This window comes from Grammomys surdaster, unplaced genomic scaffold (assembly GCF_004785775.1).
Source record: "Grammomys surdaster isolate TR1022 unplaced genomic scaffold, NIH_TR_1.0 100, whole genome shotgun sequence".
Classification (NCBI taxonomy): Eukaryota; Metazoa; Chordata; class Mammalia; order Rodentia; family Muridae; genus Grammomys; species Grammomys surdaster.
The window spans coordinates 4,490,011-4,510,374 of NW_021604579.1; the positions used below are offsets into that span (position 1 = coordinate 4,490,011).

At 48.0% G+C, this 20,364-nt stretch overlaps 2 protein-coding genes and 4 non-coding genes across 7 annotated transcripts in view; all 6 read left to right on the forward strand.

Moving 5' to 3' along the window:
* Window positions 1-12,298, forward strand: part of Kif2c (kinesin family member 2C) — a 24,371-nt gene extending 12,073 nt beyond the window's left edge. Inside the window, exons 9-20 of one of the 2 annotated variants that reach the window (XM_028786136.1) lie at window positions 791-845; window positions 932-1,094; window positions 2,977-3,067; window positions 3,280-3,343; window positions 3,420-3,511; window positions 4,540-4,682; window positions 5,492-5,696; window positions 5,804-5,914; window positions 8,517-8,584; window positions 8,912-9,017; window positions 9,116-9,220; window positions 11,589-12,278. In XM_028786136.1, the coding sequence (XP_028641969.1) occupies window positions 791-845; window positions 932-1,094; window positions 2,977-3,067; window positions 3,280-3,343; window positions 3,420-3,511; window positions 4,540-4,682; window positions 5,492-5,696; window positions 5,804-5,914; window positions 8,517-8,584; window positions 8,912-9,017; window positions 9,116-9,220; window positions 11,589-11,804 (1,419 nt within the window). In that variant the 3' untranslated portion in view covers window positions 11,805-12,278. Of the gene's footprint in view, window positions 1-790; window positions 846-931; window positions 1,095-2,976; window positions 3,068-3,279; window positions 3,344-3,419; window positions 3,512-4,539; window positions 4,683-5,491; window positions 5,697-5,803; window positions 5,915-8,516; window positions 8,585-8,911; window positions 9,018-9,115; window positions 9,221-11,588 lie in introns of both variants that reach the window. The other variant, XM_028786127.1, reaches the window with a different exon arrangement.
* Window positions 12,299-16,611: 4,313 nt separating this feature from the next.
* Window positions 16,612-19,244, forward strand: Rps8 (ribosomal protein S8). Its single transcript, XM_028786607.1, has 6 exons — window positions 16,612-16,682; window positions 17,063-17,169; window positions 17,661-17,760; window positions 18,046-18,221; window positions 18,410-18,539; window positions 18,875-19,244. The coding sequence occupies exons 1-6, from the start codon at window positions 16,679-16,681 to the stop codon at window positions 18,982-18,984; spliced, it is 627 nt and encodes a 208-aa protein (XP_028642440.1). The 5' UTR covers window positions 16,612-16,678; the 3' UTR covers window positions 18,985-19,244.
* Window positions 16,896-16,974, forward strand: LOC114639694. Its single transcript, XR_003714048.1, has one exon. It is a non-coding gene; the product is annotated as a small nucleolar RNA SNORD55/SNORD39 (small nucleolar RNA).
* Window positions 17,480-17,583, forward strand: LOC114639718. The gene has a single exon (XR_003714051.1). It is a non-coding gene; the product is annotated as a small nucleolar RNA SNORD46 (small nucleolar RNA).
* LOC114639710 lies at window positions 18,262-18,329 on the forward strand. The gene has a single exon (XR_003714050.1). It is a non-coding gene; the product is annotated as a small nucleolar RNA SNORD38 (small nucleolar RNA).
* LOC114639702 lies at window positions 18,686-18,755 on the forward strand. The gene has a single exon (XR_003714049.1). It is a non-coding gene; the product is annotated as a small nucleolar RNA SNORD38 (small nucleolar RNA).
* Window positions 19,245-20,364: the final 1,120 nt, after the last annotated feature.

Sequence of the window (20,364 nt, forward strand, 5' to 3'; positions counted from 1 at the left end):
CTGTGTAGACTACACTTGTTTAAACTCACATAAATCTGCCTCCCTCTGTCTTCCAGGTGCTAGAATTATAGGTACATGCCAGTACACCTAGTTACAAATGTCCTTAAATTATATTTGTTTGCACCATCAGGAATGTACTTGTGCTCATTCCTACATGGGAGACAGATGTGTAAGATTCCGTTCTCTACCATGTGGGTGACAGAAGTTGAACTTGGGTCATCAGGCTTGGGGTCCTGACTGCCTGTGCCTGCTGAGCTATCTTACTGGGTGTTTTTTTGTTTGGTTGTTTTTGTTCTTGAGACTCTCAGTGTATGCTAAGATTACAGGTATGTGCTGTCAAACTTGGCCTTAAAAAAACAAAACAAATTCTGAGTGTATGTGCACATGTGTGCATGCCATAGCACACCTGGAAAAGGTCAAAGGACAACTTCCTGAATTGGGTCTCCTGTCTTGTGGGTTCCAGGTATGGCACTCATCATCCGTCCTGACAGAAGAGCTTTTGCCCACTGGGCTCTTGTCAGCTAGGTTTTTTTGTTCGTTTTTAAATACTTTAGTGAGGGCAGTAGTTAAGGGTCAGATGAGGCTCTCTGCTTTAAGCTGGCCTGACTGCTAAAGGCTAGTCGAGTAGTGCTGAAACCTTGGAGGCCGTGGAGTAAGAGAAGCAGGGGGCATTCGGAATGACTTTCTTGTACCCTAGAGTGGTTAGCAGGATTCTAGTATCAGGTCTCTTTGTCCTCTGCTTTGGTACTGTTCCGACCTCCCTCTGGCTGTCTCCCTCATCCTCTTGCAGATTGAAGAGCACAGGATCTGTGTCTGTGTCAGGAAGCGCCCATTGAATAAACAAGGTGAGCTGTCGAGTTGGAAGTAGAGGGCTGACTGAGAGGAGGGTCCCTGTTCAGGGAGCATCCCCTGAAATCTTCTCCTTCTGCAGAGCTGGCCAAGAAAGAAATCGATGTGATTTCTGTTCCCAGCAAGTGTCTCCTCCTGGTGCATGAACCCAAGCTAAAAGTGGACTTAACGAAGTACCTGGAGAACCAGGCTTTCTGCTTTGACTTTGCCTTTGATGAAACAGCTTCCAACGAAGTTGTCTACAGGTCAGTCCCTTTACTATGTTTTTTTTCTTCCTCATGGCCACTTTCTCCCCCAAGTCTTTCTCTGTCTGACATCAGCTGTTGAGTTCCTCCCTGGTCTGTTGAGTTTTATTGGGTCAGCTCTGATTAAGGAGCTCTGGCCCCTATAACAATCAGGTCCAGTTTGGGGTCTGACATGTTACCTTTTGTGCTATAGCAAGCAGCCCAGCCTTAGATAACTCATGAGTGAAACGTTGCCCATGGGTAGGCGCCAGCCATTCTCTCTGATGTTCTGTTAGAACAAGAGCTCATTTTGTAGCCCAGGCTACCCTAGACCTGTCTATGTTGCTCAGATGGTCTTGAACCATGGCAGTCCTGCCTCAGCCTTTCAGGTGCTGAGATTACCACTTCCAGTGGTTTATGCAGTTACCTCATTACCCACATGAGTTTACCAGACTCCGGTAACTTCACATCTACTCTGTCCAGCACGCCACTTGGCATTTAAGCTTATATTTTTGGTTATGACCTTAGCCCTTAATGACTGAGCCATCTCTCCATCTTAGCATTTAATTCTTAATAAAGGTTTGGGGGAGGGGGTTGGTGGTGAGGTGTGTTTGTGCAGATGCTTGAGGAGGAGATGGGCACAGTGTGCCATGGCGTCTGTGTGGGTGAGTCAAGACAGCTCTGAGAAGTCAGCTCTCCTCCCAGCCAGAGTGCAGACTTGTGTAGAAAGCACTTTTATCAGCTAAGCCGCAGCATTAAAGGCTTTGGGTTTGTCAGACATTTCCTTTTTAGAGAAGTTGGGAGGTGCAGTCTTATACTTCTAGTGCTGTGTAAGCTGAGGTAAAAGGTCTTGACTTTAAGACCAGCATTGTGTTCTAGAATCCCAGCTTTGTGGCACATACCTATAACCCCAGCACTCTGGAGGCAGAGGCAGGCAGATCTCTGTGAGTTTGAGGGCAGCCTGGTCTACAGAGAGTTCCAGGATAGCCAATGCTACACAGAGAAACCCTGTCTCGAAAAGTCAACCAAACAAAAGACCTGGAGCTCTACAGAGGACCATGTTCTAGGAGCACATTTTGCAAACAGATGCATTTTCCCTCCGTGTTCTTGAGTTGCTGTGGACTCAACTACAGAGGGAAAGTGCTTCCAAAGGAGTGGCCCGTGCGATGGCTCACCAAGCCTGATGGCCTGAGCTGGGTCCCCAGGCTAAGTGTGGTGGAAGGAGAACATTGACTCCCATAAGTCGTCCACTGACCTTGACTTGTCCCCAACCATGCCACCAACCCACATGCACACAGATAAATATATGTAATTTAAAAGTTAGAAAGAACTGTTGTGTCTGTCCGGAGTGATGTTCCTTTCATTTTTTTCCCTGAACAGTAAAGTGTAAGAACTATATTACATTTCTATCTTATTAGGATATAAATCATCTAGAGATGTGTAATGTAATAATGTATATAATTACTATGCTAACATTATGCCTGTTTTGTTTTTTTGTTTTTTGATTTTTGTTGTTGTTGTTGTTTTTGGTTTTTCGAGACAGGGTTTCTCTGTGTAGCCCTGGCTGTCCTGGAACTCACTCTGTAGACCAGGCTGGCCTCAAACTCAGAAATTGGCCTGCCTCTGCCTCCCAAGTGCTGGGATTAAAGGCGTGCGCCACCACCGCCCGGCGCATTATGCCATTTTATATAACAGACTTTGAGTAAGAATCAACTCAGAAATAAAGTGTTTGCCTAGTACATGCTAGGCCCTGGATTCTACCCAGAGAAAAACAAGAAACCAAAGGAAGTGATTTGACCAGCAGCTATGTGCTGACATCAGTGGGGCTCCCATAACCAGTGCCGCTTGGATTCTAAGGGATAGCTACACAAATGCACTTCCTCTGCTCTATCTTTTGTCTTAGGTTCACAGCAAGGCCACTGGTACAGACAATTTTTGAAGGGGGAAAAGCAACATGCTTTGCCTATGGACAGACAGGCAGTGGGAAGACACATGTGAGTACTTCAGTCTGGCAGAGTAAAGCCTTCTATTTGTGCAGCAGTCAGTTCTTGAGAAGGAAGACAGATGCCAATCACTAGCATTTGCCATGCCAGATGCAGAGAGAGACTTTAGTAGGCCCAGCCTCCTGGCTCTGGTGTGGGCTACTGTCTCCAGGGAGAGCCACTGTGCTCTGCTGGGCTATGTCACATGCTGTTTTCCTTTGCAGACAATGGGTGGAGACCTGTCTGGTAAAAGTCAGAATGCATCTAAAGGGATCTATGCAATGGCTTGTGAGTAAACTGTTTGGCTACATTGGGATTGGGCATGGACAGCAAGCTGCTTACTTAGGGAGGCTCTTCCTTCCAGCCCGGGACGTCTTCCTCCTAAAGAGTCAGCCTCGATACCGGAACTTAAACCTGGAGGTTTATGTGACATTCTTCGAGATCTACAATGGGAAGGTAAACTGACAAAAACCTTGGAAGATGGCTAGAAGTTACTTAAGCCAGACATCCTGTTAGCTGTAGGCCTTCAGGGCTATTCTGCCTTGTATGTGGACCTGTCTTCTGAAGGTGAGGGGGCAGCCAAGCTCAATAAGGAGAGCAGAAGTCCTCTTGTAGGCTCCCTCTGAGGTGAGAGGTCTGCTTTGTATGTGAGCAGTCCTCCTCACTTGACCACCACCTATCTCTCTCTCTCTCCCTCTCTGCCCCCCCCCTCTTTCTTTCTTTTTCTTTTTTTTCTTTCAAGACAAGGTTTCTCTGTGTAGCCCTGGCTGTCCTGGAACTCACTCTGTAGACCAGGCTGGCCTCGAACTCAAATCCGCCTGCCTCTGCCTCCCAAGAGCTGGGATTAAAGGTGTGCGTCACCACTGCCCAGAGACCACCACCTTTCTTAAAGTCCTCCTTTCCCCATCCTGTATATTCTTATGTCCATGCCTCCTCCATCCCTCCTCCTACCCTCTATCGTCTGCACTCTTGTAGAGGCTTCTGTAGAACAAGACCTCAATAGTAGCTAACATAATTAATGGGATATTTTGTGCTAAGCACTCTTCTGTTCTAGTCTTTCCTTTCTTTTTAGTTTTCGTTTTTCGAGACCGGATCTCTCTCTTTCTCCTGGAACTTGCTCTGTAGACAGGCTAGCCTCAAACTCAGAGATCCACCTGTCTGTCTCCTGAGTGCTGAGATTAAAGAAGTGTAGCACCACCACTTGGCCGGCTACTGTTGTAGTTTTTTTGATTTGTTTGTTTGGTTTTAGTAGTCTCAACTTTATAGACTACTGAATAGGCTAGAGTGGTTTAGTAACTCGCTCAGGTTGGTACAGCTAGTAAAGTCGTGACATTGATGTGAGTCATGGAAACGAGTTTACTTACTACTGGTCTGTTACCTGTCAGTAAATACTCTGCCACCTGACCAGGCTGGGGCAAGCTCTGCAGGAAGGTCAGGGTACCCAGCTCCTATGGACCTAAGCTTATGCTCTCTGCCTGGCACAGGTGTTTGATCTCCTCAACAAAAAGGCCAAGCTACGTGTGTTGGAGGACAGCAAACAGCAGGTGCAGGTTGTGGGACTGCAGGAGTACCTGGTTACCTGTGCTGACGATGTCATCAAGATGATCAACATGGGCAGCGCCTGCAGGTCAGAGTTCTGGCAAGCGGAGGGAACTACTTATAATTCCAGGCTCAGGGAATGAGACCTCAGATGCAGACACAGGCATGAGAGCAGGGGAAACCATCTCTTTTCCATAGCTCCACTCAGCACAGCAGCTGTGGCCTCTAACTTAAGGGACCTCAGTTGGGCAGATAATCCCAGAGGGCCTCAAGGACAAGCTTAGAGCAGCTTAAATCTAACAAAGGCAGGCTTTACTGACAGGCATTCTTGCCTGGGATCTGTGAGCTTCTTGTTTTCTCTTGTGGAAGAAATTAGCAGCCCTGCATCTGTTCTGGGCTGAAGTAGTGAGACCATGGTACCTCCCTGTGAAGGCAGGGAGTGCTGACATGTGCAGTGGAGCACTGCAGTTGCGGGGCTCAGATTTTTTTCCTCCCAGTGCTGGGGATTAAACCCAGAGCCTTACTTTACATGTGAGGCAGGTGCTCTGCTATAGCTCCATCCATACAAGAACCCTAGTTTGCACAAGTACCTAGCCTCCTTCCTCTGTGGCCGTCAGCCCCTCTTCATCTTCATGAGTCTGAGGTCTGCTAATGCCCCAGCACAGGCGCAGGTCTGATTTGACTGCCTGGAAAATACTCTGCTAAGAGCTACTGTCTTGGAGGGCAAAGTCGAGGTTAGAGAAGGAAGACACAGGACTTCTTAAGATCCTGCTTGATATTCTTCCTTTACCATGGGTTTCACTGTTGGGCCCTGGGATAGTGTAGACCCTAGGGGTCCCTGGGGATACTGCTCCCAGAACTTTATAACCTTTCTTTGCCTTTCCCTCCTTTTAATAGGACTTCTGGACAAACATTTGCCAACTCCAATTCCTCCCGCTCCCACGCCTGCTTCCAGATTCTTCTTCGAGCTAAAGGGAGATTACATGGCAAATTCTCTTTGGTGGATCTGGCAGGGAATGAACGAGGGGCCGACACATCTAGTGCTGACCGGCAGACTCGCATGGAGGGAGCAGAAATTAACAAGTCGCTCCTGGCTCTTAAGGTAGCAGGCCCGGGCTAGTGGTAGCCTGGCAGGCAGTTGAGAAGGGAGAGAGAGTAGGCCGCATAAGAAGTGAAGAGAAGCTTCCAGTTTTTTCTGCTGCTCCATAGGAGTGCATCCGGGCGCTGGGACAGAACAAGGCTCATACCCCATTCCGTGAGAGCAAGCTGACACAGGTGCTGAGGGACTCGTTCATTGGGGAGAACTCAAGGACGTGCATGGTGAGTGGGGTGGCTTTGCAGGTGGAGTTGCAAAAGACCCAGAGTGGGGCAGGGAGCTCCGCACCTCTCCGCTGCCTGGGTTCCCAGACTCTTGAGCAGCTGGCCTTCACACCTGCAGCCTTCATGTTGCCTAGAGGCAAGGAGGAAAGAACCCGCTCTCTGTAGGTGCAGCTCTTGGTTTGAGGACAGTCATTGCTCCCTTACCAGGAGAAAGGGTTCTAGAATTCAGGAAGTGAACCTTAGTAGATGCAGAAGGAAGTCCTCTCCTTTCCACAGCTTCCGTCTGGGTTCATGGCTCCTACCATATAATCTCTTATTCTAAGCCTCGAGTGACTTTATTCCCACCTTTTTTTTTAAGATTTATTTATTTTATGTGTATGAGTATACTGTTGTTCTCTTCAGACATATCAGAACAGGGCATCAGATCCCATTACAGATGGTTGTGAGCCACAGTTGCTGGGAGTTGAACTCAGGGCCTCATGGAAGAGCAGTCAGTGCTCTTAACCACTGAGCTATCCTCCAGCCTCCTCTCTCTTTTTTTTTAAGATGGTTTTTCTGTGTTTCCTTGGCTGTCTGGAACTCGCTCTGTAGACCAGGCTGACCTTAAACTCGGAGAGATTCTCCTGCCTCTGCCTCCTGAGCACTAGGATTAAAGGCAGAAGCCACGCCTACGGAGAGGTCTTCCTTCCTGCTTAGTCTCCAGGTCCTGCTAAGTGAGATCTGACACTATCCAGAGCATACCTCTCCTCTTCCCTCAGAGTAGGGCCTTGTCATGGATCAACTTCTCTGTCTCTATTAGTATTAGTGTTAATTAATACTAAGTAACTATTAGTGTGCTAATTAATTAGTTAGTACTACTTTTCTCTCTTCCTCCCTCTCTTGTCAATGTAGAGGATTGAACCCAGAGTTCAAAGGCCTAGCCAAGTATTTTACCCTGAGCCTTCTGTCTAAGCTGTAAACCCTTCTCTCTGAGGCATTGCCTCAGGGATTGAGTAACCTGAGCAGGAGTCACCAAGTTTTGAGATGTGTCTTTGATAAAGGAAATTAAAGAAACAGAATATAATTAGGGGTAGCTTTAAAAACAGAACCTAGCCAGGCTTGGTGGCCCACCTGTAGTTGTGGTCACTAGACAGGCTGAAGATGGAGTATTATTCAGAACCAGCCAGGGCAACATGAAGACCCATACCGGGAACCTTTAGTCTTGTTTGTTTTTGAGATACAACAGGCTAGCCTCAATTTCACAATGATCCTGGTTACATGGATTATAGATATGATGTACCACACCATTTGGGAGCCTCTTTTCTTTATTGGGGAGTGGAGTTTGACACAGAGTCTCTCTTTGTAGTCTTGACTGTCCTAGACACTGCTATGTAGACCATGCTGGCCTCAAACTCACAGATCCAGCTGCTCTGCCTCCCAAGTGCTGGGATTAAAGGCATGAGTCACCACTGCACTTGGCAACCTTTTTTCTTTTTCTTTTTTGTTTGTTTTTTTTGGCGGGGGGTGTTGTTTGTTTGTTTTGGGTTTTTTTGGTTTTTGGTTTTTTGGTTTTTTGGTTTTTTGGAGACAGGATTTCTCTGTGTAGTCCTGGCTGTCCTGGAACTCACTCTGTAGACCAGGCTGGCCTCGAACTCAGAAATCTGCCTGCCTCTGCCTCCCAAGTGCTGGGATTAAAGGCGTGTGCCACCACCGCCTGGCTTAAATATATTTTTAAAATTTAGGGCTGGGGAGATGGCTCAGTGGTTAAAAGCATTGACTACTCTTCCAGAGGACCTGAGTTCAATCCCCAGCAACCACAGGGTGGCTAGCAACCATCTGTAATGGGATCTGATGTCCTCTTCTGGTATGTTTGAAGACAGCTACAGTGTACTCATATACAGAAAATAAATAAATCTTTAAAAATACATATTTTTAAATGTATGTGTAGGAATATTGTGCTTGCATATGTATGTGCACCACAGATGTGTCTGGTGTTCTCAGAGTTGAGAGGGGGGTGAATAATCTTCGGAATTGGAGTTCTTATGGTTGTAATGACCGTATATGGATGCTGAAAATTGAACCCAGGTCCTTTGCAGGAACAGATGTTCTTTTGTTTGTTTGTTTGGTTGGTTGGTTGGTTGGTTGGTTTTTCGAGACAGGGTTTCTCTGTATAGCCCTGGCTGTCCTGGAACTCACTCTGTAGTCCAGGCTGGCCTCGAACTCAGAAATCCGCCTGCCTCTGCCTCCCAAGTGCTGGGATTAAAGGGTATGTGTCATCAAGCCTGATGTGTTTATTGTGTAAGTGTGTGCATATGAACATATGCCATGGTAATCATGTGAGAATCAGGAGACAATTCACAGGAGTCTACTCTTTCTTCCTCGGTGTAGGTCCTAGGGTCAAATTTAGCCTTTTACTTGCTAGGCTATCTCCCTAGCCCCCTGGAGCCAGTTTTTAAGTTGCCCTAGTTTACATTCCCAGGAACAAATTGCCTGGCAGAGCACATGCACTTCACCTGCCAGTCTCACCTGATGGATGATATTCCTGGTACCTTCTCCAGGGCAGAGTGTCCTGTGCCCTCAATCCCTGACTCTCAGCTCTAATATGTGTTCTCTCTTTCCTCAGATCGCCATGATCTCACCAGGCATAAGCTCCTGTGAATACACTTTAAACACGCTGAGATACGCAGACAGGTATGAGGGCCTACATCCAGGTGGGACGGACAGGGAGTGGTGGTGGTGGTGATGAGATAGGCACCCCAGGGACCTCTGAGTGTCCTCCATAAACAGTAAATCTGACAGTAAATGTGTGGAGGTCAGCTGCATGCTAGTCTGCCCCGGTCCTTTTCCATTAATAGTATCGGAGGCTCTTCCCATGTCCACTGCAGCCTCTCCTTGGCTGAAGCCTAGCTGCTGCTCACCCCTTGGATCCCTAAGGTTTGTTGTCTTGAGTGGTGGTACACTCCTGTAGTGAGTGCCCAGGGGGCTGCTGGGACATTCAAGCCCTTTTTATTTCCTCAGAGTCAAGGAGCTGAGTCCCCACAGCGGGCCCAGTGGAGAGCAGCCAGTTCAGATGGAAACAGAAGAGATGGAAGCCAGCTCTAATGGGACCTCTCTGGCTGGCAATGTAAGGCGGGAGGGTAAGATACAATGTGGCTTTTGAGGTGGACCCTGGGCCACAGTCTTTACACTGTTGTCTCCCTCTTTGGCCTTCTGTTCTCCAAGGAAGAAGAGGAGCTGTCTTCCCAGATGTCCAGCTTTAATGAAGCCATGACTCAGATCAGGGAGCTGGAAGAGAGGGCCATGGAAGAGCTCAGGGAGATCATACAGGTGCGGACCGGCCCCGCCAAGAAGGGCTTGGCAGGCCGCGCTCTCACAGCCCACAGAGCTCAGCTCTGTCCCTGGAACATAATCTGGGCTTTGGTCCTGTGGCTCTGTTGGAGTGGGACAGGGCAGACTGTACAGCCAGCTCGCCTCAGTCTCCAGCTGCTCTTCTAGGACAGTTCATGACTACCTCGACGGAGATACAGGCTCTCTTGTGGCATGGTGCTGCTGACTAGGGTGCAGAGGGTCCTTCATATAAGGGATTGTCAGTCAGTGAATGTCCCGGCTCTGCAGTGACACATGGTCCTAGAACACCTCACTCATGTTGGTGAGCTTATTCCCTGCTGAAAAGCATTTAGTCTCACGGAGTCTGTTTCCTTTTCTCTAAGCCGGGAAGACATAGTGTGGTCTTTGGGGACTAACTGCTAGGCCCCTATAGCTGCAGCATAGTTGCAGCATCACTCAGAACCAAGAAGGGGGGGGGTGCTCCTTTTTTTGCTTTGTTTTGTTTTTCTGTTTTTATTTTCTGAGACAAGGTTTCTCTGTATAACAACCCTGGCTCTGCCTCCCAAGTGCTGGGAATGAAGGCATGTACTACCACGTCCAGCCAAGGGAGGTACTGTGGGAGAAATCAGAAGCATTTCTGACAGTGGCAGACAGCCAAGCAGAAAGAACTTGGGGCACTTATGACACTGTTGTGAAGACTAAGTGTACAGACACATCTTCTTCCCTGTGCCCTATGGCATCCAGGACTCTGCAATAAAATACATGGCCCTTTCAGGATACGTGAGAGTTGACTGTGCTCAAAGCACAAGCTGTGAACAGATAGCACAGGGAGACCGATAGGTAAGATCAGTGGGGCTCACACCACAGGCTTAGACTTGATTTTGCTTTAGGTGAAGCCTCCAGTGAAGTGGCACTGTGGTCAGAGCATAGGCTGGCTGTTTGGTTTCTATTTTTAACGTGTTTGAATGTTTTTGCCTGCATATACTTATGTGTTTCATTGTTATGCCTAATACCCAAGGTGGTGGTTAGATTAGCGTGTTAGATCCTCTAGAACTGGTTATGTGCTGGAAATTGTCCTCTACAAGAACAAGTTCCCTTAACCACCAAGCCACCTCTCTAGCCCCTGGTTTGTCTTTTAGACAGTCGCTACATAACCTTAAACACTTGCTTCAGTCTCCCAAGTACTGGGTTCAGGTGTCCGCCACCATGCCCAGCTCATGTCAGTGGAGAGGAAGAAAAGGAGGGAAGCAGAGCCGTGTGAGCTGGCTTCCACCTACAACCCCAGCATTTGAGAGACTGGGGCAGCAAAGTTGGGAAGAGTTGGAGGCCAGGCTCCGCTCCAAGTAAGCTCTTGTCTCAAACAAACATGGGGCCGATAGGCCTGAATGGTCTGTCTGCCCGAGGACAGGAGGCTCGTCAGCTGTGTCTTGTGACATGCTCAGGAGCTCAAGCCACTCCTCCATACATGCTGGGCTGCATGAACCCTGTCACAAGGAAAGGGAGGAAGGAAGGTGTCATCCCAGTTTCTGACTTTGTTTTTTTTTCTATGATTTATTTTTATTTTATTCATATTGGCATACTGCCTACTTATATCCTGTGTGTGAAGGTGTCACAGCGCTTGGAACTGGAGTTAGAGAGTTGTCAGCTGTCGTGTGGTGCTGAGAATCGAACCTGGGTCCTTTGGAAGATCAGTGCTCTTAACCACTGAGCCATCTCTCCAGCCCTTTTGTTTTGTTTTCAAGGCAGAGTTTCTCTGTGAAGCCTTGGCTATCCTGGAACTCCTTCTGTAGACTAGGCTAGCCTGTCAAAGACCCATCTGCTTCTGCGTCCTAGGTGCTGGGGTCAAAGGCACAGCCACTGCACAGCCAGTTTCTGACTCTAGGATCAGGACCAATGACGTTAGTCACTTGACGTAGGGTAGGTCTTAGGTGGGAAGACGCTAAGTCCAAGCTAAGGGTCTCCTTTGGTTTGGTTTGGTTATTGCTGTTTTGAGCCAATGGTCTCTTGAAGCCTAGGCTGTCCTTAAGCTCCGGAAATATTTTTTTCTTTTTAGTTTCTTGTTTGGGTGGGTGGTTATCAGTACATGTGTAGGAGGCAAAAGACAACTTGGAGTCAGTTCTCTCCTGGGAATTGAGCTAAGGTTGTCTCTCCAGCCCTACCTTCTGAACTCCTGGTTCTCCAGCCTCTGAGTGCTGAGATTATAGGCATACACCACCACACTGGGCCCAGGCTGAGGATTTCCTGAGGAAAGGGTTTCAGGAGGGAGAATGAAGGTTTGGCCTCCCGCTGATGTATCTGGTTGAGCTCTGTGTATGACTTGCTGGAGGGTTATGAGTTTATGCTGACTGGGTTCTCCCTATTGTTGCAGCAAGGACCAGACTGGCTTGAGCTCTCTGAGATGACGGATCAGCCAGACTATGACTTGGAGACCTTTGTGAACAAGGCAGAATCTGCCCTGACACAGCAGGCTAACCAGGCTAAGCACTTCTCAGCCCTTCGAGAGGTCATCAAGGCCCTGCGCCTGGCCATGCAACTGGAAGAACAGGCTAGCAGACAAATAAACAGCAAGAAACGGCACCAATGATGACTTCAAATAAAGATCTGTTTGGTATCACACTAGCCTCTTCCCCTCCCCAGAAAACTTTGGGCAACTTCTAGCTTTGGTTAGGGACTGAGTTGGACAGGTTCGGTAAATGTCAAATATGGGGCATCATGCCCAGGAAAGCTGGGGAGAGACGATGTGCTTTTCCTCAGTGTGGAGCAGGAAGAAGGAGCTTTCATGACTGTGCTTCCTCTCCCTGTCTGAGGGGAGCGCTGTTTGCGTAGTTTCCCAGTACCGCATCCACCTGCTGGTAGAGACTGCGAGGTGCAGGTTCTGGAAGAGAAGCAGTGCTTGTCCGCTCCTGCTGCGTCTGGCCTGCAGTATCGCCCTTGGTCTGAGCACTCTCATGTTTTTAAGACCTCTTTGCTTTTGTTTTTGAAGCCTAAGAGCACCTCTAGTTCTTGCTTTTTATGTATTTATATGTTGTACCTAGCAATAAAGAAAGAAGAAAAAAAAAGATTTTGTGTGATTATCAGAAGACTATAGTGTGTCTTGAGCCTTCTGAGTCCAAAGACAGTGCTACCACCTTGGGCTCTGATTCTGTTTTTTTTTTTTTTTCCCTAAGAAACCAAATCCACACCTATGATTTCAGCAACAGGATAGAGTTGCAACCTTTGGCTTGCCCGCCATAGATGTGTATGTATTGAGCTCCAGGCTCTGGGGTCAGGAACTCTAGTGAATGGGGCTAGAGTAATATTGCCTCCTGTTCTATAGCCCTAGCTACAAAGCAGCAGGGATTTAACATGGTAGACAAGCACGCTACAGCTGTCTTCCCAGCCCCTTTATATAGTTTACCTTTGAGTCAATGTCCCACTAAGTCTCTAACCTAACCTCGAACTCATAATCATCCTGCCTCAGCTTCTGCAGTTAACTAAAATATAGCCTGTGCTTAGTCTGCTCAGGACATGTTGAAGAACTGGTAACACCGACAAGAAAACGCTTGATTTCCTAAACAGAAAGGCATCTGAAGGGAACACTACTATGGTTTTGCATAGAAGTTTGCTGGGTGGACTGAGGAACCAAGCTTAAAGGCAGGGGTGTTTGGGCACTAAAGGGTTAGCTGTCAGAATGAATTCAGCAAGTGGTATCAAGAAGTGTTTCTACAGGATTTAATAGGCAATGTGTTCAGATTGGGTAACACAATCAGTGACTCAGCCCACAAACCAAGGGGTGAAAGTCCTTGGCTTTGCCTCTCCTGTGATGGGACTGACGAGGTTTACACCTGCAACTTTCTGGGAAATCGGCCTGGCTAAACCTTCCTAAAATCCTCCATTCAGTTTCTGTGTGGTACACAGAAGTTACTTCTTGCCACAGACCATTTCGATGGATGCTAGATCTCCCAGCCATATCAAGGAAGTGGTTCCTATAAGGTCTGGGCCCTATAGTTTTGAGCTAAGGACTGAGGGATCTTTGACTGCTGAGCAAGACTTGCTTCTGCATGGCACCCATCTTGCAGAAGTTGCTGGACACCTGGCTATGGTTGCAATCTGTGATGTTCTACAAACTGTCTCTTGTTCATGACTTTCAGTCTCCTGGACCAAGAGCTTGCAAATCCAGCTTGTGTGCATAGGTGGTGGCTCTGACTTGCATGTGGCAGATTAGTGTTTTCCTCTTCACCACTGAAGTGCTTCAGCTGCTGCTGGACAGGGTTTGAGACAGGGTTTCTCTGTGTAATAGCCTTGGCCTCACTTTGTAGACCAGGCTGTCCTCAAATACACAGGAATACTATGGTACATTCCAAGTTAAGACTGATCCAGAAAAGCTGCATGTGGTAGCTCTCCTATAATTCTGCAAGTCAGAAAGGCTGACACAGGCCAGGCAGTGGTGGCGCACACCTTTAACTCCAGCGCTTGGGAGGCAGAGGCTGGTGGATTTCTGAGTTCAAGGCCAGCCTGGTCTACAGAGTGAGTTCCAGGACAGCCAGGGCTACACAGAGAAACCCCATCTTGAAAAACCAAAAAAAAAAAAAGGCTGATGCAGGAGGATTACCAGGAGTTCAAGGCTAACCTGGGCTACTGTGAGTTCTAGGGCAGCATGTAAGACCCTGTATTAACACCCCTCAAAAAAAAAAAAAAAAAAAACTGGTAATACACACTTTTAATTCCAGCACTTGGAAGGCAAATTGCAAGTTTGTGCCTTCAGGCCTGGCTCAAGAAAACTTAACTTTTTAAAAATTATTTCTATCCACAATTGCATTATTCTGCCCAGAAATATTAGGCAAGAAAAAGGTGTGAAGGGTCCTAATTGGAAAAGTAGAAGTTCTGACACTCTGTACACAGGTGGACTTGACCCTGTATATGATCACACAAAATTCATGTGTGTCTCTTACACAGCAGGCAGCAATTCGCAATCTGAAAAGGAAATTAAAAACAAACACTTTTAGTTCCGGAAAGATTAGTGCTGCAAACTGACCTCAGGTTCTCTTCAAAAGCATCAAGTGTTAGCCGGCCGGTGGTGGTGCACTCCTTTAATCCCAGCACTTGGGAGGCAGAGGCAAGAGGATTTCTGAGTTCGAGAGTTTGAAGCTAGCCTGGTCTACAGAGTGAGTTCCAGGACAGCCAGTGCTACACAGAGAAACCCTGTCTCGAAAAACCAAACCAAAAAAAAAAAAAAGTGCTTAGGTGGCTCACAATTCCTGTATTTCCGATTCCAGAGGATATGACAGTCTGGTCTGGCCCAATGGGTCAAACCTCCAATCCCAGCATTGCAGAAAATTATCACCAGTTGAGGGCTAGCCTGGGCTAAAGAATGAGATACTTTTTTTGTTTTGTTTTTTTCGAGACAGGGTTTCTCTGTGTAGTTCTGGCTGTCCTGGAACTCACTCTGTAGACCAGGCTGGCCTTGAACTCAGAAATCCACCTGCCTCTGCCTCCCAAGTGCTGGGATTAAAGGCGTGCGCCACCACCACCCAGCTGAGATACTATTTTTAAGAAGCGAAGGACTCAGGCTTCCACCTTTCTTTTTTCTTCGTTTTGGTTTTTTGAGACAGGGTTTCTCTGTGTAATAGCCCTGGCCTCACTTTGTAGACCAGGCTGTCCTCAAATTCACAGAGATCTGCCTGCCTTTGCCTCCTAAATGCTGGGAATAAATGCATGAGCCACCACCCTGCTGGGTTTACTTGGCCCACACCTTTTATCCCAGTACTTAGGCAGAGGCAGGTATTTAAGTCTTAGGCCAACACAGTCTACAAAGCAAGTTCAAGGACAGCCAGGGATACACAGAGAAACCATGGCTTTAAAAAAAAAAAAGTATATTTCTTCTACCACTGAGTACTTACCACTCGGGGCATGTTAAGCAAGCTTTATACCACTTGAGTTAGACCCCTTTAAACCCTCCATTTTGATCTTATCAGGTCTGTGGGCCCCTTAGCCCAGGAACTTATTTTTAAGACATGAACTTGAAAATTACATGAGCCAGGTGGTGGCGGCGTACGCCTTTAATCCCAGCAATTGGGAGGGAGAGGCAGGCGGATTTCTGAGTTTGAGGCCAGCCTGGTCTACAGAGTGAGTTCCAGGACAGACAGCCAGAACTACACAGAGAAACCCTGTATTTAAAAAACCAAAAAAAAAAAAAAAGAAAAAAGAAAAGAAAATTACATGAAACTCAAATGCAAGTATTCACAGGGCACAACCACTCATTTGCTATTTGGTTGTTGGACAACTTGTCTGTTCTCTCCTTCCACTGTGTAAATGCAGAGCATCAAACTTCAGGTTTGGCTGTAGGACCCTTCGCTGCTGAACTCTCTTGCTGGCCCCACATTTACTGTTTTTTATACCTGCTTTGACTAGACAGGATTGAGTAGCTGTACCTAAAGTATTTCTTTCTCATCATACATGTGTTCAAGGGCTCAGCAGTTAAGAGCACTGGTCGCTCTTTCAGAGGACAGGGTCCAATTCTCAGCACCAATACGGTAGCTCACAACCATCTGTAACACAGACAGGAATGCAAACATCAATGTTTGTAAAATGAAGATAAATCTTTTTTTAAAATGTATTCCAGGGCTGGAGAGATGGCTCAGTGGTTAAGAGCACCGACTGCTCTTACAGAGGTCCTGAGTAACTACGTGGTGGCTCACAACCGTCTATAATGGAATCTAAGACAGCTACAATGTACTCATATAAATAAAATAAATAAATCTTTAAAGATGTATTCCAGACAGAGCTGGGGTTAGCTGAGTTGAGTGTTGCCTGGTATCCAACAGCTTCTGTTCCTAGCAGCAGCATGCACAAGTCACGAACTCCCTGTCCCCACACTTCCACCCCACAACACACAAACACACACACACACACACACACACACACTGTAATCCTATCTCTCGTTAAATTTTTTAAGACAGAGTTTCACTGTGTAACAAGCTCTGACTGTCCTGGAACTCGCTTTATATAGCCAGCCTGGCCTCAAACTCACAGAAATGCGCCTGCCTCTGCCTCCGGTGAGTTGAGATTAAAGGCGTGCGCCGTGCCCTGCCATGTGTAATTTTAAAAATAACAAACCACATTCACACACTGAACGGTGACTACGCCTTTAATACCGGCTACAGGAGGCTAGTCTACGACCCTGTCTCAAAAAAAAAAAAATTTTTTTTTTAAAGGACAAAATGTAAGCCCAACAGCTGGTAAGTGTGCCCTATCACCTCAGCTTAAAGCGCAGCGGCCCGCCCTCCGCACGCCCAAGGTCAAGGGGCTGGAGGCGGGGTCCGCGTGAGTTCGCACGCCGCAGGATCCTCCCCCGTGCCTGCGTCCCAGGATCGCTGAGGTCCTTCTCGGCAGCCGGAAGAGACGTAAAGAAGGCGGGGCTGCGTTTTAGAAACCGGACCGTGAAGCTTTGCGCTTCCTCTTTCCAGCCAGCGCCGAGCGATGGGTGAGTGTTGCTCTGGGCCGGGCCGGGCCGCGGGGAGCGAGCTCCATCCGTCTCCATCCTGCCTCACAGCCCAGCCAGGCGCATGCTCGACCCGACCGTGGGCCACGAGCAGCCGTGGAAAGGGCCTGCCGTGGGCTTGGGCCCCCGAGATCGCTGCGGCCGCCTCCGGGAGTCGGGGCTGCGAGCGATCCAACATGGCTGCCGCGGGCCGCACGCGGATGATGACACCTGGGTATGCTGCACACTCCCGACTGTGTCGTGGGGAAGCCAACCTTGGAGAGCTGAGCGTGCGGCCCGCGCGGCGCTGGGCTCGGGAGCGGAATAAGTCGCCGGCACCGAGGCCCGGTTGCTCAGGCTTGCCTCCTCGCTCCCACTCACAGGCATCTCTCGGGACAACTGGCACAAGCGCCGCAAGACCGGGGGTAAGAGAAAACCCTACCACAAGAAGCGGAAGTATGAGCTGGGACGGCCTGCAGCCAACACTAAGGTGCGTGCGGGAGTCGGGGGGTTAAGGCCTGGGAGAGACCACCCTCCCCTGCGTTGGAGCGTGGTTGCGGGGTACACGAGTGGCTGTGGCCACCTTTGTAGGGCTCTGGTTTCTGAGTGCTGGGGACTGGGCATGGTGTACGGGTCCACGTCCTGAGTGAAGAGCGGGGTCTGTGCGCCCCAATCACCACCTTAGGGTCCGACGGGGCCTAGGGAATGGGTTCCTTTCACACAAGTACTGCACGCTTGGTGTGTTTTTTACTGGACTTTTCTCCTGGGTTTGAGGGATCTGGCTTTTCTTTTTTGGAGGTAACTAGGGTGATGAAAAAGTATCCTTAGGCGTGGTTATGGCCGTCTTGGTCACCTGTGTACCACTTGCCAATGCGAGGACTTGTCATAGTTACACTGACTGTTACCTCCATCCAGTTCAGGTTCCTCACCTGGTCCCCTCTCTTCTTGATGACCATGTCCTGGTCTTCTTGCACTTTCCAGATTGGCCCTCGCCGCATACACACAGTCCGAGTTCGAGGGGGCAATAAGAAGTACCGTGCTCTGAGATTGGATGTGGGGAACTTTTCCTGGGGCTCTGAGTGTAAGTAGGTGTTGAAGTGTTTGAATTTGTTCCTTGCTTAAAGACCTTGAGGTAGTTGGAGAATTCTTTTTTTTAACTCCTGCAACGAGAGGTAAAGGTCTCAGTAATAAAGAGGGGCTGGGAGAAGAGCTTAGGTACTGAGACCGGGTATTCCCTTCAGCCCTTGTTGGGGAAGGGAGGTAAAGCCATGAGGTGGGTAGGTGTGTGTACACTGGATGTCACATTTGGGCCTGGAACACATTGAATGCCCCAGTCCCTTGATTATGGATTTCTTTTTATGTGCAGGTTGTACTCGAAAAACAAGGATCATTGATGTTGTCTACAATGCATCCAATAATGAGCTTGTCCGCACCAAGACCCTGGTGAAGAACTGCATTGTGCTCATTGACAGCACACCGTACCGGCAGTGGTACGAGTCCCACTATGCACTGCCCCTGGGCCGCAAGAAGGGGGCCAAACTGGTGCGTTGTTTTCCTGTAAGGGGCTGGGGGTGGGCTGCCTTCTTGTGATGAAAATACTGTCCAGTTCTGCTACTGAAGGAATGAGATGAATAGTTTAGTGCTGAAGAAGGCAAGCATCAGGACTTTGGGGGTCCAAGAAAGCTTGTGACCTTTCTGGTGACAAACCCATTCATACTCTTTTTATTCAGACTCCCGAGGAGGAAGAGATTTTAAACAAAAAACGATCAAAGAAAATTCAAAAGAAATATGACGAAAGGAAAAAGAATGCCAAAATCAGCAGTCTTCTGGAGGAACAGTTCCAGCAGGGCAAGCTTCTCGGTGAGATGGCCGTGGTGGTGTTGAGCTGGGACTTGGTGGTGTGGTGTTTTACCCCAGGTTCAGTGGGGTACATGGAGTGCAGAGAGCAAACACAAGTAAAGCGGGGTGTAGCTGGAGGGAAAGAGTTAATGCCCTGGCTGGTGCTGTCTCAGTGATGAGAACTTTGTCCAGTTCTGCTGCTGACCTCTAAGTGAGGATGAAGTGTATCTGAGGAGACAGTCGGCCTCAACACCTGCCCTCTGAATAGCAAGCTAGTGTGGGCTTCTAAGAGGTAGGGCAGGTATGTGGTGTGGAGCCTCTTGTCCTTTTACTGAAGACTGCCTGTTCTCTTTCAGCCTGTATTGCCTCAAGACCAGGCCAGTGTGGCAGAGCAGATGGCTATGTGCTCGAAGGCAAGGAGCTGGAGTTCTATCTGCGGAAGATCAAAGCCCGGAAAGGCAAATAACCATCCTTCATAGCTCGTGTAATAAAGGTGTTTGCTGTTATATGTATATTGTCTGGGTGTTTGGATAGATTTTTTTTTTCCTGCTCTGTGAGCAAACCTGAGGAAACTATCTTCACTGTGCAGCTGTACTGTAGGGGCCCAGTCCTTGAAAGCCAGACTTGTTTTGAGAACGATTTAAAGTGAAGCCAGAATTCCCCTGGACTTGAGTGTGGATTGGTGTGGCAGAGGCTAATAAACTCTACTGTGCTGAGTTCTAACAATATTGGGGTTCTGTCTAAATCGTGCTTGTATTATCAGGCGAAAAAGGCTGTTCCTTTCCTTTGTTGACTTGAATTTAAGGATTTTTTAATTGTGTGTGTGCTAGGCATTAATCTTGAGTGTTAAGCACATAGCTGGCTATACCTACAGCCAGGTTTCTGGGAAGTCTAGGGACTTTGACATTGAGAATCTTGCCAGTGGCCAAGATTTTGGTAGACTCGAGTTACCGGTAAAGAATCCAAAATCGTACAAAGGTCTCGGGGAGCACCCAGCAGGACTGTGCAGCTGGTAATTATGTAAAACTATCACAGATTAAAACCCATGTCGTCACTGGAAATTAATAAGGTTAATGGTTTAGGGGTTTTTGGTGAAGCACAGTCCCAATTGGTGGCCTTGGCTGGCCACACCAGGCTGAATGCAGCTCAAGAGATCCAGATCCACCTAATCTAAGAGGACTATTTTATTGATAGCCTTAACAGCAAATATTTGATTCTGCTGAATTATTTCACTTATAAATGAGATTCCCCCTCCCAAGGTAAATGCAGTACATTCTCTTTGGGTGGGGCATGGGTGTGAAGGTTAGATTAGAGAGGAGTGTCCTCTATGAAATGGGTCTCTAAACTGAGATACCAATTTAATTTAGCCAGAATTGAGCCAGTGAGCTCTAGGAGTCCCCTCTGATGCTAGGACTGCCAGCAGGTGTGCTCTGCTGTACTGGCTTTCAAGTGGGTGCTTGAGGTCTAAATTTAGATCTTCATGTTTGCATAGCAATTAGTATTTTATTGTCCAGTCTCCCAGCAATTCAAAGTTTTGTTTTGAGGGGAGGGAAGTTCTGGGGTGAAGTCTTTGGTCCTGCCTCTCCTGGAATTCCAAGGTCCATAAACTGCCTCTTGTGAGCTGAGATTAAAGAAAGCTGTGCTGCAGGAGCTTGCTCCCAGTTCTAGATTGTTCATCTGTGGCCCTCGGGGCGGGGGAGGAGGGCATTGCAGCTGGGCAGGTCCAGCACTGGGGCAGTAGCTGAGTTTACCTGTCAGAAACAGAAGGGAGTGAGCTGACTGGGAAAGGTTAGGGTTTTAAAGCTTGATTGTGGGTTTTTTTTGTTTGTTTTTGTTTTTCGAGACA

Excerpts from the sequence above, each read along its gene's own strand:
- Rps8 (XM_028786607.1), top strand. Across the intron at positions 17,761-18,045 it reads CTTTTCCTGGGGCTCTGAGT|GTTGTACTCGAAAAACAAGG; the intron begins GTAAGTAGGTGT and ends TTTTATGTGCAG. Across the intron at positions 18,540-18,874 it reads CCAGCAGGGCAAGCTTCTCG|CCTGTATTGCCTCAAGACCA; the intron begins GTGAGATGGCCG and ends GTTCTCTTTCAG.